Below are 16,970 nucleotides of genomic sequence, written 5' to 3'. Positions count from 1 at the left end.
TGGCAACTGCCTGGACCCTGCAGTTTTCTTGGCAAGAGTTTTCAGAAAAGGCTTTTCCTAGGACCGAGAGGGACTGGCCCAAGGTCACCCAACTGGCTTTGTGCCTAAGGCAGGACTAGAATTCATAGTCTCCTGGTTTCCAGCCCGGTGCCTTCACCACTACACTAAAGTGACTCTCAGTTTATGCTTATTTACATGGTTGATTCATAACCTGCCTTTAGGAGTTCAAAGCAACTTTCAGAATGCTTTCTCTCCTTTTTTTTTCCCCACAACAGCTCTGTGGGGTAGGCTAGGCTGAAAGAGAGAGGCTGGCCTAAAATCACCCAGTTAGCTTCTGGGTCTCCCTAGTTCTAGTGCAACACCTTAGCCACTCTGCTTCAATTGGTTTATAGTTCAATCAGACCGAGCTTGGAAATTCAGTAACAGAGTTGTGAGTTACTGTGTCAATGCAGCCATGAGTTATGAGCCCCCTCTGGCTTCTGGTATATATGATTCCAAAACTCAGCATTCTGTTATTCTAAGGCAGTGGTTGCATGACATGCTAAACAACATTATAGTCTGGAAGTGTCTGTGAACTCAGCCAGCATGAACTTGGGTGGTAAGTTTATGGCTCAGCATATTGTGAAAACCCAGAAAAAGGGATTAATAGACTAAACAATGGCTAACTGTGGGTGTCTTGTGCAAACACAGCCTAAGTATGAATTGGAAGATCTCAGTATCGGTGAAAGCAGATCCTGCGCCAGCCTGAAATTTGCCACACCGGACCTAAAGAAAAGCAGTATTTCAGCAATGGGTTGGGGGTGGAATAGATGGCTTAGTGTCCTGATTAAACAACCTTGGAAGTGAAGAGACAGGTTAGACTAATTTATTTGAAGCTCTGAAGTTAATGGTTGCACCTTAATTATGTACACTTGGAAGTACGTGATATTTTATTTCAGGAGTCTAGATCCAGGATCGGGCTGCATGGGCCTCGATCCAGCTGTGTAGATGGCAAGATTTTGTCTGTCTGTAAGGCTGTTTCTCAAGGTCATGAAAAAATGCCTCATATCCTGGCTGGGTGACCCTGCCCAGAGCCATTCCTTAGTCTTTCTTCTATTTCAGTAACCTTTGAGAAACTGGTGTTTGAGAGTGTATTTTCACTCCTCAGTGAAAGGGTTTCTCCAACTTTCCAGTTGCTGGGGAAAAATATTAAAGTGTGATGTTGAACTCCAGAAATGTGGAATTTGGTTTTTTTTTTTTTTTGAAGAACTCTGGCTCAGCTGAGCCTGGGGTTTGGCTCAGAGAATAATTTTATGGAGGTGGAAAGAAATTTACACTTCTGATGTTAAACAGTAGATTGGATAGATATATATTTTATCCATTTTTGAGATGTCTTTATGTTGTAAATGTGAGAAAATGGAGCAGTATGTTTCTGCATGGTCTAGATTTAATAAAATATGTTAAGTATCTGAGCTTTGTTAATATGTTTTCTACTACAGATTAAGGTTACTATGGTAACTAATCATTTTGGCCAGGTGAAGAGTTTGAATTTAATTGTCCTCTTTTCTGATGTTAGTTTTTGCACCTGGGGAGAAGAACTTGCCTGGACTTGTTCTAGTTTCAGTTTCCCTTCTGTGTAGGCATGTAGAGAGTTAAGCAGCTCTCACTGAGAGCCTGTAAATATGTTTGTTTTCTGTAAATAAAATTATTTTTATAGAAATGCCTGGTGTGTGACTTCTGATCTCTCCTGGGCCAAAGGCTTTCCTAGCAATCTGCTAACAAGCTTATCATTACAGGGATCTCTTTTTTAAAGTTCTAGTTTATTTTTATCACTACTGCACAGTATATACTTTTTATTGTATCATCCCTGTTGTTATTAAATTATTTTTTAAAAAGAGGGAGAAATCCATTCAATGGTTTTGTTTGCAAGACACATCCAAAGAGGCCAACCACATTTTCTCCTTGCATGTCATGTGAACACCACCACTATAGATTAATTTATGTTTAATGTATCATGGGAACCCAGCTCACTGGGATAATGGAAGAAACCATGAACCATAGTTAGCCCTGGGTAGGGCACGCAATGAAGGATCCATAAAACACATGCTGGGGAGGTGAGAGATGGATTTTGAACCCCTATGAATTGCTTTGAGTGCTGGAATTCATTGGTGCTTTTATATTTAATCTTTGAGAAAGATAGCTTATCCCAATTTATAGCCCATTAATTAAAACCAAAGAATCAATGCATAACATTTTCCAGGACATCAACTTCCTTTGCCTTTTGATTTCTTAACTGTCAGCAAATGCCACGGCAGAAATAACTTCACACTTGCTATCAGTTTTGCTTTGGATCTGGGAAACAGGCACTTCCTACTTTTTTTGTTGAAGCTAAATAGCGACAAAGGCCACTGAGAATGGTGAGCGAGGGTAGCCCCCAGAACAGCTTGTGGGCTCATCTGGGATGGCGTACCAAATGCAGAATCGGTTTATTTAGTCGTTAGAGTTATATCCAACTTTTCCTCCAGGGGCTTGAGGTGGTGTATGTAGTCCTCCTTCCTCTAATTTTTCCCCACAACCATCCTGGGAAGGTAAGGTTGGATGAGAAAAGTGATGGGGTCACCCATGGAACTTCAATGGCTCAAGATAAACTAGAATCTGGGCCTACGTGGTTTTAGTCTACTATCTTAATGGCTACACCACACTGGCTCCCAAGTCTGCTGGGAGGGGAAGAGGAAGGGGAAGAAGAAGATTGTCTGCCGAAATCCCACCTACACTATACTTATCCAGAAACCAGAAGGAAGAACTATATCTCAGAACCATCTCTGTCCTCCTGGCCTGGATGTTATCTGGTCCTTTCCAGAATTTCAGTGCATGCCCAGAAAGGAGATTTCTCTGCAAGACAGCCAGAAATGGAGGAGATCCTCAAATAAAGACTGAGGAACATCTTTACTTTGACAGTCAAAAGCCCCTAGTACTGCTGAGACCATAAACAGCTTGATTAACACGTTTGTAATCCATCTTTTCACTACTTTCTTCTGTAAAGTGAGATACCAATATATTAGATTTTTCATTCCACCTTTTTAAAAAAAAACATATTTGGTCAGCTGAAGGCAATAAACCTAATACTTCTGCCTTCTCTTTTCCCCACAACAACCACCCTGAGTGGTGGGTTGGGCTGAGAAAGAGGGACTGGCACAAAGACCCCCCAGCCGGCTTTAATGCCCAAGGAAGGCCTAGAACACACTGTCTCCTGGTTTCTAAACCACCATCTTCACCACTACACCAAACTGGCTTTAAATAAAAAACTTCACTAAAACCCATCCCTCAGCCTGAAATACATGCCTTTAGTCATCAAGGGCTAGGCTGTGGAGATGCAGAATTGTAATTATTATATATCAAGCATACAAGGGGCTTTAAGCTCTGTACAACTTTCCCAGAGATTTCAAAAAGAAGGTTCAAGTTTCAAGAAAGATTTATTTCAATGGCAGAGGACATGCTTGTAATACAAAATGTCCCATTCCCACCCACCCACCCACCCACCCTGCGGTGTTGATGCCTCCCCTGTAGATCTTGAGTTATTCCAGCCTAGAAAACACTCAAATATCACCAGGGAATCTTTATTCTATCATTTCTTTGCTTCACATGACATATGGTCAGGTGTGATAGTAAAGACAAACAGTTATAAAACATAATGAGTGAATTGTATTTTAAGGTTGTTATCCAAAGTATTTGATTGGTGTTTCCAGTCTTTGAGATTAGCAAGATTTCTGTGTAAACACATTTCTAGTTGCAACATAAAAAAGGTGAGGTTCCAAACTTGACAGTGTTCTTGAGTAAACTGAAGTGTTCCTTTCTATACTGTGTAAATAAAGATGTGGGATTACCTTGAAGTTGAGTCATTTAAGGTTGCTTTTTCCACTACTGTAATTCCAAATGAATGGAGTTTGTTTTTTCTCAACCATAAGAAGCATGATGGGATGCACACATCATTCTAAGCCATAGGGCTGAGTTCATACAACACATTTAACCTGCTTGCAGAATAACCAAGCACAGAACTTACCAAGGTTAAGTTAACAAATCATAGATTTGTAACTGATCATGTTAGGCATATCAAGGTATCGTGCAAACCTAGCAAATTATAGTTTAAATTATAAGACATAGTTTGGTTTATTATATGTGCTAGAAATCAGGCTGTCCACCTTCACCTACCCTTCATCTACCCACAAAAACTCAGTGGTTCCCATCTTGAAAAGGGAGGAAATTAAGAACTACAATATATCAACCAAGACTTCCTTTCACCTCTGATCAAAGATAACAATGGTGGGAATGTTGCAAAACTAGGTCTACAACTTTTAAAATCACTTTAACTGATATAAATTGCCACAAAACTGCTGGTCTGGAATGCATGTAGCTGGTCTGGAATGCATGTAGCTTAGTATAATGAAAACACCCAGCATTAGTGACAACAAAACTCATGTAAAATTATTGGGGGGAAATGCTGTATCAAGAAAGAGTATGTCATTAGTGCCTTGAATGAGTCAGGCACTGAGATATCCTTGAATGAGTCAAGATGTTGATTGGCCCGTGGTTAGACCGTTTTCAGTTTAGCCAGTATTGTCCCCTGAATTTCTGGTCCATGACTGTCCCATCATAGGACCTCAGAGCTTTAAATTCTCAGGAGGAGGCAGTTCCAGGACCTGATGGATATAGGAATTTCAAGAATTTTAAAGGGTAAAATGGCAGGGTTAAGCATATCTATAATACTTAAGGAACATATTTCCCCCTTAAAACTCCCCAGTATGCAAGTTCTCCCAAATTCTTGCCCCCACCCATTCTGGAATGGCTCTGGAACTCCAGAAGACCACATTTTTTGCTTGCTTCCTTCATCTAGAGATCAAAGCCATGGGGACTTCCCCTGAATCATCTAAAGTCCAAGGAGAGCCAATCTAGATAAAGGTGAAAGTCAGAAATGCTCTCCTGAAGTTAGAAGAAGAGATGCATTCCCAGGCCAGAAACCCAGAGGAACAGGAACAAGGGATCAACATGGGCAAAGGTTAATCCATTCAAAACCAGTTTTTATTTATTGCATTTCACTTTAAAGAACTGTAGAAATGCTTTATGAACTTATGCCAAATTCAGAGGGCACTTGCACCCCCTGTTGTTTTAAATTTTAAAATTTACAAAAGAAAAATAGGAAATATTTTAAGATGACAGGGCTGTAGGAGAGAGAGTTGTGTTCATATCACATGTTTTTAAAGACTTTGTATTTTATCTGTATTTTGAAACTTTAATAAAGTATAGAAAAGCTTGAGGAAAGAACTAAAAGAAAAAGAACAAACTAAAAAAGTGCAGAAATACTTAGAAATATAAAGAAAGTGACTTCCAACCTTCTCCAACACAGATATGAATACAAATATATAATACCTTAATCTCTTACTCTTAACTAAGCCTTAATAAACATCATTTCTATCAAAAATAATTTAATCAACAAAGCCCAGAATCAAAACTTCATTTTTTTCCGTTAGAAGCAAATAATCCAGAAGAGGTTTCCATGTAGAAACAAATCCAGTCACAGTATTTTCTCTTATCAATGCTGTGTGTTCATATGACACCTTCTGTACAATGCTGACCATTTCAGAACATCGCAGGGAGGGAAATGCTCATGTTTTACTGACAAGAACGTATTGTCCACTAGATTTTCCTAAGCTGAAATGCCAGGCAGTGTGGCTAATGGCAGGGGATGCTGGGAGGGTTAGTAAAGCAATATCTGGAGGACCAGAAAGCTGCTCCTCAGTTTCTCCTTGAAGGGATACAATACTTCAACGGGGGATGTTTTCAGATCACTGCAATAACTGCACATTTTATGCCCAGAATCAATACTGCTGGATTCTGCCAAAGGGGTGCAAATAAGTAGACTCTCCCAATCTCAGTTTCTCTTTGCTCTAGTCCAGTGTTTCTCAACCTTGGCAAACTGAAGATGTGTGGACTTCAACTCCCAGAATTCCTCAGCCAGCAAAGCTAGCTGGGGGATTCTGGGAGTTGAAGTCCACACATCTTCAACTTGCCAAGGTTGAGAAACACTGCTCTAGTCTGTAGCTCTCCTTTTCCAATACCATGGTACTTGAAAAAAAATAGAAAAGTTACTTGGTCAAAAAGTTTTTCTCTGGGCCCTTTTGGGAATGCAGATGCAGAGGAGACAGGAAATTAAGTTCTTTTGACCCCAGGCAAAGGATGATGGAAAAATAACAGGAAGCAGCTTTTGGGGCTGAGGCCCTCTGCTTTCCTGCATAATGCATTTCTACAGGCTCGGCAAAGCTTAACCACGACTGGGCAAGTCTGTGAGTGCAAAACGGAGCCAGACGGGAGCATAACATCTGGTGTCACAATGGTCTCTGGAACTCACCCAATGTCACCCAATATGTTGTTGGATCACCAGAGTCATCCAGCGTTCAGGAAAGGTAAGAGGTCTCAAGATCTTCTGAGTACAGAAGATGGCCATGTTCCAGAAGATACATTAGGTGAGGCTGCCCCCTAGTGGCAGAGTCTTGTTCTTCATCCTGATGAAGCATTATGTGATTTAGGCTATTCGGTTCAGACTCTAATACTATCACCCAGTTATCCTTGTGATGCTTGTCTTCCTTACTGTTAAATCAGCACAGCAATAGTTAAGCAACGCTGTGAGAGTCCAGAAATCACTAGAGAGGAAAAGTGCAGCATTTCAGCATTTGCTTTTAAGGACAGAAGTCATTAATTGTACACCCCAGTTTCTGGAGAAGCTACCACAGTTGGCTGAATTAGCTGAGAAAGATGCAGTTTTCAATGCCAGGGTGCCAGAATAACCACTGTCCTGGTGTTCCAGAAGTCCTTTAAGACCTGGCTCTGTTTCCAGGCTCCTATCAAGTCTTTCAAATGTTATTGTCTTGTCCAGGTGATTATGTTTTTAACTCTGTTTTCAAAATATATATTAGAAATACCATAAGCCATCCAGAGCCTTTTCAGAGTGGGGCAACCTTAAAATCCAATAAATGAAGAACTACATAAATAAATCCTGGATAAGAAGGATGCAGCCTGGGCTGCATTAAGTCTACTCAGAAACAAAGATGATCCAAAGTATGTCAAGTCAGTATATTTTGTATATATGTCCCAGAGGCCCTGGCTATGCCATCCGTGAGTAGGGATTGTTCTAAACATCTGTGCAGTGGGTGGTCTTTCCATGACAGAGGCAGTGAAATAGAAAGCTGGCCATTTCTGCTGTAGTTGTCCCTGTGAATTCTGGGAATTGAAGTTGCATATCCTAAAAATTGCCCAGGTTGAGAAACTCTGCTCTAGCACAGTGTTTCTTGAACTCTTTGCTCTCAGGGCCCTTTCAGATTTTTAAAAATTATGGAGGGCCCCAAAAGAGCTTTTGTTTGTATGGGTTGTATTATTCAATATTTATTGTACTAAGAATTAAAATTGACGCAGTTTGTTTATTGAATCATGGAAAAACAATATTAAACCCTTTAGATATCAAGATAAATATAAGATATATTTTAAAATGTTTGATATTTTTATTTTAATAGTATCTTTTATAATGATTGTTTTTATTCGCTGTTTTGTTTAGTTGTCGTACACCACCCAGAGTCGCACTGTGTGAGATGGGGGACCATATAAATATGACTAATAAGTAATTTTTTTTTCATGAAAAAGCCCTATGTTCTTTTAACAAATAAAAATAACGAGAAGAGTGACAGAGTTTTAAAATTTTGCAAATATCTTCAATATTTGGCAAATAATTGTGATTTTACAGATCCCTGAGAGGGTCTTGGGAACCCCAGGGGTCCTCGGACCACACTTTAATTAACACTGCTCTAGTGCCCCGTCGGTTCGTAGGATGGCATACAGCGCTCAGCTCACCCACTGCACTAAGCCCCGATTGATTTAACCCTGGTTTGTGGAAAAAAACCCTGCAATGAGCCGGCTTGCCCCACAGTCAGCCCCCAGCCCTGGGCCACGAACCGGAACGGCCGGGACGGCGCATCGCGCCCAGCCACCTGGCGCTTTGCACCGGGAGAACTCGCCCCTGGGAGCCGCTGCGCTCCGGCTCCGCGCAAGGAACGGCACCGAGCAGACCGGAGCACGCCGGGAATTGTAGTCTCTCCTTCCTCGCGGGCGGCGTCCGCTGGGCGGCCGGAGCCATTTTTCCGGCTCGCGGGATGCCGGTGCCCGTGCTGTGTTGGGGCTGCGGGACGCAGCGCGCCGTACTCCGGCGCCCCAAGACCGGCCAGGCGCTGTGCCGGAGCTGCTTCGCGGCCGCCTTCGAGGCGGAGGTGCACAGCACCATCGTGGCGGCGCGGCTTTTCCAGCCGGGCGAGACGGTGGCCATCGGGGCGTCGGGCGGTAAGGATTCCACGGTCCTGGCGCACGTGCTGCGCCTGCTGAACGAGCGCCACGGCTACGGTCTGCGCCTGCTGCTGCTCTCCGTGGACGAAGGCATCGCCGGCTACCGGGACGACTCGCTGGCCGCCGTCCAGCGCAACCGGGGCCGCCTGGGCCTGCCCCTGCACGTGGTCTCCTACCAGGAGCTTTACGGCTGGAGCATGGACCGCATCGTCCAGCACACCGGCTCCAGGAACAACTGCACCTTCTGCGGCGTCTTCCGGAGGCAGGCGCTGGACCGGGGCGCCGTCCTGTTAGGGGCGGACAAGATCGCCACAGGTAGAGGGGCGGCGTCTGGGGGGGCGGGGGAAAAGCCCGGTACAAAATGCCCGTAGAACTCAGCAGGTCTTGGAGCGTGTGCAGAGCTCAGAGGGAGAAAAAGAGAAAAGACCAGCCCACGCTCCAGTCGGACGCTGCAATAGATAAACTAGATCTATTCGATCCAATAGAAGAGAATATCTGTAGCTCAGGGTTGAACGGTGGCGCCCGTGGTGATCTCTGAGCCTGGTTGTTGGCTTGCAGAGTTACCTGACTAGGTATTGAACTAGGCACACTGATGATGTTACCTGGTTGGGTAATGAACTGTCTGCTAGGAAACCACCAGCTCAGAAAGCACCAAGGACTCCCCATATCTATTTGTTTGAAAGGCTGCCAAGATTTTAGGAAAGGATGCCGACCTGCAACCCCTGTTTTGAGTTTCTACTCAGAAGTAAGTCTGTTGATTCTAATGCATGGTGCTCCCAGGTGAGAGCATGGGTGGAAATGTTTCAGACTTCAATTCCCATAAGCTGCAGCCAGTATGGCCAATGGCAGGAATTGTGGCAGCTGTACTCAGAACATCTGGAAGGCACCAGGTTGCTCCAATCAGTAGCAACTATTACTGGGTTTGCACAACATGCTAACCATATTGTGGTTTGTTTGCTTTTGGTTTACCGTGTTGTGTGAGCTTAGCCAGTTATGGTTTATTGAATAAACCATGGTTAAACAAATGGGGGTTAGCATGTTGTTTGAATATAACTATAAGATTAACTGCCTCCCCTCCCTTTAAAAGTTAGTAATGCCCAGTAAAGTCTTTCGAAGGATAAACTGGGAAACATTAACTTCTGTGGCTTGTAGTATTATGGCTAAGTTCAGGCATCACATTAAATAGTAAGGTGTTTATTTTGGTTTGGATTTAGCGTGTTGTGTGAATGCAGCCTGATGGATAGCTGAGGAGTTTATGAACCTGGCCAACTGTGTCTCATGGAACAATTGGTAGTGAGAGTGCTGCTGAGCATGTGTGAAGTCAGGACATTTGTTTCCAGCTCCAGAGCTGAGCCTGCTCAGTAAAAGACCCAGGGTTCCTTCCTTCTGAATGCGGCACCTTAATTTTGAAAATCTTCTAAAAGCCTTTTGAGTTGATAAATTATTGCTTCCCACGCATCTGATTGATCAGCCAAAGATCGGCTGGTAAACCAGACCCACTTTCTGGCTGCTCCTGAGGAAGGGGGTTGAGTTTCCTGCTGACTCCCTTAAAAGAAAACCAGGAAGGCTGTTCCTCCATTTCATCCATCTGGTTGCACTCCACTTTGCTTCCTAGGTCACAACGCCGACGATGTGGCTGAGACAGTCCTAATGAATTTCCTACGGGGGGACGTTGGGCGGCTTCAACGCTGTTCCGAAATCCTGACGGGGGGCGAGGGAGCGCTGCCCCGCTGCAAGCCGCTGAAGCATGCTTATGAGAAAGAGATTGTGCTCTACGCCTACTTCCAGGGCTTGGACTACTTCAGCACCGAGTGCGTGTATGCCCCCAATGCTTACCGGGGCCACGTCCGGGCCCTGCTCAAAGACCTGGAAGCCATCCGGCCCAGCTCAGTGGCGGACCTGGTGCACTCGGGGGAGCGGCTGGCGGTGCGCAAGGACATTCGCTTGCCCATCCAGGGCACCTGCCAGCGGTGCGGCTACTTCTCCAGCCAGCCCCTTTGCAAAGCATGCGTGCTGCTGGAGGGGCTCAACCGTGGGCTCCCTAAGCTGGCCATTGGCAAAACCAACCGCCTGCAGAAGGCTTTGTTGGAGGGGGAAAGGCCAGAGGCTGACTCAGAAACTGAAGAGAACTCCAGGCAGGCAAGCCGAGTTGGATGGACGATCGACTTCTGAGCTCCCTCCTTTTATGCCCTCTTTTCCTGCTCAGGGTTGCTGAGGTGGGATGGGGATTTAAAAAAAAAAGACTCTTAAGAATAAACTGCATAGATCAGAGAGTTGGGAAGCAGCACACCCCCATCCCAGTTGCTGGACTACAGCTCCCAGCAGTTCCAGGCAGTATGGGCAATGGCGATGGTTCCTCGGCAGTAATCTTACAAAGGTCCTTGGATCCCCAGCTGTGGTGGTTGTTGCTGCTGTGTTTGCATTAAAGAGGCAGGAACACACATCCTGTGCTGTCCTTCCCTGATCAGGAGCCTTCTTGGGTGTGCTGGGCTTCAGGTCCCTTGATACCCATCCAGCCTTTGCTCCTGTTGGCTGGGGGTTGTGGAGACAGTGCCCCCACATCTGGAGGGCTCTAAGTCGTGGGGGAGGCTGCTTTGTGTGCATTGCTGCTGCTTCCCAAAGTGGTGGTACCCATGAGGTTTAAGGTTGGTCCTCCAGGAGAGTTTTTCCTGTTTCCAGAGTAATCATTTTAAAGCTTACTGAACTCAGCTTTTGACCATTGCCCAGTAGGGATCTTTCCTTTCACTCCTGAATCATGGCATTGAGGATCATAAGAAGCTGTTTGAAGCCCATCTAGACCAGACCATCCATTCTGGCTAATGGCTGTTCTCAAGGTCTCAGGTTGAAGTTGCTCCTTTCTAGAGGGACTGGATTTTTGTGTTAAACTGGAGGTGCTGGGGTTAAACGGTATGCATCAGTGTGCGGTAGACATTCATGGCCTTTGTGGCTGTCACCTCTGCAGCTCCCCTCCCTTTCATTAAACTTTTGGACATGCCATTCAACCCCACTTTTAATAGGCTTGGTTGCCAAATTCATGCATTTTGCCATACTACTGTGTTTTGTTTTGTTTGCCTTAGCACGATGTGTGAACCAAATCATTACAGTGCTTTGTGCAAGCCAAACCTAAAACCATGTTTTTAAAAAACTCCTATCTGGAATTCTGGGTAAACTCAGCCCCCAGCCTGGTTCTCACAAACTTGCTAAAGCAAGGATTATTGAGTAAGTCTCAATACTGGGCTTGGTATGCACAATATACAGGTGATGGACCCTAGTTTGCAAAATTTACAGATTGTGCTGAATTCTAGCCAAATTACAGCTTAGTGGGATGTGTGAAGTGTCTCCCAAGTGTCAGTACGTGTGTGTGCCAATCTGTGGTTTGCTTCTTGGCAATTTTCTGACACATCGATCCCATAGAGACTTCAGTGTGTATACCAATTTTATACAAATTTTGCAAATTTCTTGTATTATGGGATAATCATTAAAAAGATTTCTTCCTGCAGTGAGTCATTCCTTGGGAGGAAGAGAGCTTGGGGGATGTTCACTCAGCCATAGCATCCCTGACTGTTGATTTCTTGATGTTACCTCTAGCGAGGGAGCGTCTCTCAAAGGCAATTGTTCCATGGTTGGGGGGGCTGTTAACACTAAGTAATTTCTCCTGATGTTCATTGAATTCTGTTTCCTTGCATGCCTCTTTGTAAAATGTTAATTCTTAAGGAGCTTATCTAAGAAGCCATCGTCCCTCTGGAATGCTAAGAATAGGATTTCAAGATCTGTGTATTTGTCATGGGGTTGAATCCAGTGGGTGGAAAGATCTAAAGTGGGTTGGGTTGGAGGTGGCCTTGGATCTTCTGGATCCAAAGCTGCTCCATTCTTCCCAGAAACATCAAGAATAGTATATCATTCTAGTTTGAAACCAGCTTTACGAAGATAATGCACTCCTACACATCTTCTGCTGGTAGAGCTGTGGCCATGATGGATCATCTGCTCACTTGTCTGAGCTTCCTGTCTCTCTCTCACAAATTGCTCTCTTTAATTGGAAGGAATCTGGTAGCAAATTCTATTAAAAGGCATAAGTTTTTGTGAGCAGCAGCTCACAAAAGCTTATGCCTTTTAATAAAACTTGTTAGTTGGAAAACGTGCTACCAGACTCTTCCTGATTTTTGTCACTAATTGGGTGGTAGCTGTTTGTGCCTTTTTTACTCACTTGCCTTCTCCAATCATTTATCGATTGAGTTCTTACATTTATATCCCACCGTTCATTCAAGAGGGCATACACAGTGTTCCTTCCTCCTGTTTCATCCCCACAACGGTAACCCTGTGAGTTAGGTTGGGCTGAGAGGAGACTGATGAGTGATTGGGTTAAAGACCCAGCGAGCTCACTGTGGGTTTGAACCCGGCTCTCCCTGGTCCTAGTCCAGCACCTTAACTATTACACTGCACTGGCTTTCAGATCTATGATGATCGCATCTTATGTAACATGAATCAATGCCGCCTCCTCTTACTGCTGCACAAATCTCATTGTCCACAAGATAGGTTTTGTATATTGACTGGCACGCATCTTTTGACATGATTTGTATCTCCACACATTGCAGGACATAGGCATAGTTTACTGCAACAAGAATCTTGGGCTGAGCAGATAAAAGCCAGGCTGTTTGGGGCTTCGTGCCTTAGCTGTCTGAATTTTGGATTCCCCCCCTTACAAGCACCAAATCTCATTTCTCACACCAACAATGAACTGATTCATGTATCATTTTAAGCCACAGTTGGCTAGCTGAGTCCCAAATGTCTGGGGCTGCATATCATGCTAAGCTCCTATATCTTATCATTCCCTGCTGGTTGAGCTAATAGTTGGAGGTCCACTGATTCCTGCATAGCCACAAGTCAAGCCACTGTTGGCTCAGCCATCATGTTAATAGACCACTGTTTGCAAATTGTTAATGGCTGGGGTTTTGCAACATGATAATTCAATGCCAAACAAACTACACTGATATCTGAATCCCCTTTGTGTTATTTCATCAACTGAACACAGCTCTCTTTGAAGCCACGGTAGCAACAATGGAGGACTTGCTTTACAACTACTTTCACCTGATTTCTGCCTGAAGTAGAAGCTTGAAATCAGTCTTCCAGCATCCCCAAAGGGGTTTTATGCTTGTGAAAGAGTCTTATGGGTAGTCCTTGTTTAGCAACCACAATTGGGACTGGAAACTCGGTTGTTAAGGAAAGCCATTGTTAAGTGAAACCACAACTGGCTTCTTGTGTGCAAAGTATAAGCTTTGGTCCTCCTCCTGCTGAAGTATCGTAGTTTGGTTTGCAGGGACTGACTTTAAGCCACAAGGTTTTAGGCTTAACATTCTTTCAAAGCCAGGCCACTGTGACTTATTCAATAAAAGGTGGTTTTAAAAGTTGTGGAGGGAAATCCCAGCGTTTTCAATACATAAGCAAAAACTGCAATATGAAAGGGAGATGCGGAAAACCATCCGGCAGAGTCTGGCCTGGGAAGCATAAGAATATAAGAAAAGCATCATTGGGTCCTCTGTACCCTCGTGTGCTGAAACAGGGTAACTTGAAAGTGGAAGTTGAAAGGTAACTCAGAAGTGTAACTTCTTTATGTATATATGTTTTTTCCTGCAGAATAATTTCCACAAGGGGTAGGTGATTCATCCATGAGTCACCCCACCTACCTTCTCAGTTCAGTTTCAGATCAACCTATTTTGTTCGAAAGAAGACATGGATTGTCAAGAAAGGCTCGGCTGACACTGAATCTGAGATTTTTGTTACATGGGCATTTCTGTTTCTTCTCTTTGGTGAAAGGAGTTGTCCTGCCCTTACTGAGATTCACACTGCTGTGTGGTCTTTAAGATGGCCTCATTTTTTGGTTTTCTTAAAAAATGGCTTTGAATAAAACCAGATTAGGCCTCCCTCTCATCAGCAGATATCCTGATTGCTCAGACTCAGCCTATGCCCAAATGCTCCTTATAGATGAACTGCCACTCATATGATTATGTCCGGCTGCACTCTAATTTCTACTTAAGAGGTTTCTCCACCAGGGTTCTGTGGCACTCAAGGGTTCTGCGAGAGGTCACTAGGCATTCCCTGGGAGATCACAATTTATTAGAAAAATTATTTCAAATTCGGGCCACTTCACATTAAAGAGGCAAGTTTAATTCTTTATTTTTAGTTTAAGAACACTGTTCATGCGTGCATGCATTAATTAATTAATTTTCTATCCCTCCTTTATTGTTTTTATAAATAACTCAAGGCAGCAAACATACCAAATACTCGCTCCTCCTCCTCTTTTCCCCACCACCACGTGAGGTGAGTTGGGCTGCGAGAGTGACTGGCCCAAGGTCACCTAGCAGGCTTTCATGCCCAAGGTGGGACTAGAACTCTCAGTCTCCTGGTTTCTAGCCCGTTGCCTTAACCTCTAGACCCATGCTGGCTGGGGGATTCTGGGAGTTGAAGTCCACACATCTGAAAGTTGCTGAGGCTGAGAAACACTGATATAGACAGATAAAATACTGGCCTGTTTTGCATCTATATTGACTGCTATCAACATTGCTTGAGTTTGTTATTAGACATTCATTTTTTGCATACCTGTACTATGTACTTATTACACATGGTTTTTTTACACACTCATTCGTTTATACCAAATTGATTTATCTGTGCTTAGTTCCCCTTCCCACACATCTCACTGTATATTTTACTTCTTTCTGCCCTTATCACGTTCGCAGATTCGTCCATCCCATTTTGGACTGTGTTTTGATCATGACTTTTTGTTCCTTTTATAATGGCTGGCATATTTGCCACATGCATGCTGATTTCTGTAAAAACATGTTTTAGGAGGATGAATGCCCCACATGTTAGATTCCTGAAAGCAAAATAAAATAATGACATATTAATTATCCACTTATTTTACTTAAAACCTCACTGATTTTGATGGCATACTCTTCAAGTGTTTCTAACCCCAGCTTTAGTGTACTTTCCAATCTATGACTCCACCAAAAAGTGCCTTTTTCCCCAAGTTAATACAGTGCCCCAACAGTGAAAACCACTTGCTTTCTAGTGGAAGGTTCTGTAACCATTGCCCCAGCCCACAATGTAATTTCTGCAAACCCTTTGCGAACTTCTGAAAGCATTGCATTTGCTGCTTTCAAAAGTTAAAAAAAAAACAGCAAGTCCTTACTGTCCTTCAACCAGTGAAACAGAGAAGTGTAAAAGCAATTTAAAAATAAAGAAGTAAAAGTGCTCTGCTGATTTATATGAACAGAAGCTCAGAACTGTAATACAAAGAGTGTATATTGTAATGCATATTGTAACAAAAATGCAATGTATATGCAATGTGATCACACACACAGGAGAGGCACTTGAGAGTCATGCATCCACATACACCTGTACCAATGTTAGCTACAGCATCCTTACCTGTGGAGGCCAGGAACAACACTGTGCTCAGGAACTGTTCCTTGATAACATGGCAAACAAACAAACAAGGGAAGTTTAATATAACACCCACTGCTACAGTTCAAAGTAAATAATTGACTAAGGAATGAATGCATCTCTGTACTCACTACCCTAAAGATTTCAACTTTCCTGTTGAATTTGTATCAAGCCCTTTTCACTGCACCGTTTGTACAATGCCTGGGTATGAAGCAAGCACTTTAGTAAATGAGAAGGTAGGGATGGGAAAGGGTGGGCAGCATCCTGGATTCAGTATAAAAATTTGGGAACAGAAGACAAGGCTTAAGATGGAGTCAGCCTGGAATGTGTCCTCTCATTTTGCATACCATACTGAACCTGCATCAGAAAAAAAAAAAGGGGGGGGGAATAAGCATAAATAAGGTCAAAGAAAATTGTATGTGTGGGGGAATTTCACCCTTTTCTCCCAGGCTGCTGTTTTGAGGGAAAGTGCTGTGGTATGTGAGAGAGAGCCTCCCATTGCATGTGCCAGCTTCAGGATCTCAACAGAGGAAGGGTTACCCCTTCATTCTGGCTTTAACTGAGATTATTGTGATCTCTTCCAACCTAATGGAGCTGCATTATTTAAAAACAAACAAACTGGTAAATGTGATAGAAACATTCATTTATGGTCACTTCTTGGTCCGTTAGGTTAATATTCAGGTTTATACATACAATAAGGTAAACCCACCACCCAAGTTAACAAACATGCCCCCCTGCGATAAAATAAGCTATATTGTGGCTTAACACAGTCTCCTGCTTCTAGACTTGCTACCACAAAAACGGAACTATGAAATGATGAACCCACATATTCTTAATTTGTTTAGTTGTTTATTCATTCAGTCGCTTCCAACTCTTCTTGGCTTCATGGACCAGCCCATGCCAGAGCTTCCTGTCGGTCGTCGCCACCCCCAGCTCCCCCAAAGTCGAGTCCGTCACCTCTAGAATATCATCCATCCACCTTGCCCTTGGTCGGCCCCTCTTCCTTTTGCCCTCCACTCTCCCTACCATCAGCATCTTCTCCAGGCTGTCCTGTCTTCTCATTGTGTGGCCAAAGTACTTCAGTTTTGCCTTTAATATCATTTTGTTAGGAATACCATTTAGGAATAGTTTATTTTGGAATATTTGTTTAAAAATAGTGTTTCTAGTGTTTTCAT

The 16,970-nt window shown here is 43.5% G+C and overlaps 2 protein-coding genes across 2 annotated transcripts in view; both read left to right on the top strand.

Moving 5' to 3' along the window:
• Positions 1 to 16,970, top strand: part of LOC134503551 (synaptophysin-like protein 1) — a 258,926-nt gene that overhangs the window by 193,658 nt on the left and 48,298 nt on the right. The window lies entirely within an intron of this gene.
• Positions 8,137 to 11,860, top strand: CTU1 (cytosolic thiouridylase subunit 1). The gene is made up of 2 exons (XM_063312088.1): positions 8,137 to 8,676; positions 9,977 to 11,860. The coding sequence occupies exons 1-2, from the start codon at positions 8,175 to 8,177 to the stop codon at positions 10,531 to 10,533; spliced, it is 1,059 nt and encodes a 352-aa protein (XP_063168158.1). The 5' UTR covers positions 8,137 to 8,174; the 3' UTR covers positions 10,534 to 11,860.

This window comes from Candoia aspera, chromosome 10 (assembly GCF_035149785.1).
Source record: "Candoia aspera isolate rCanAsp1 chromosome 10, rCanAsp1.hap2, whole genome shotgun sequence".
NCBI lineage: Eukaryota > Metazoa > Chordata > Lepidosauria > Squamata > Boidae > Candoia > Candoia aspera.
This window is presented reverse-complemented; position numbering and strand designations above follow the sequence as displayed.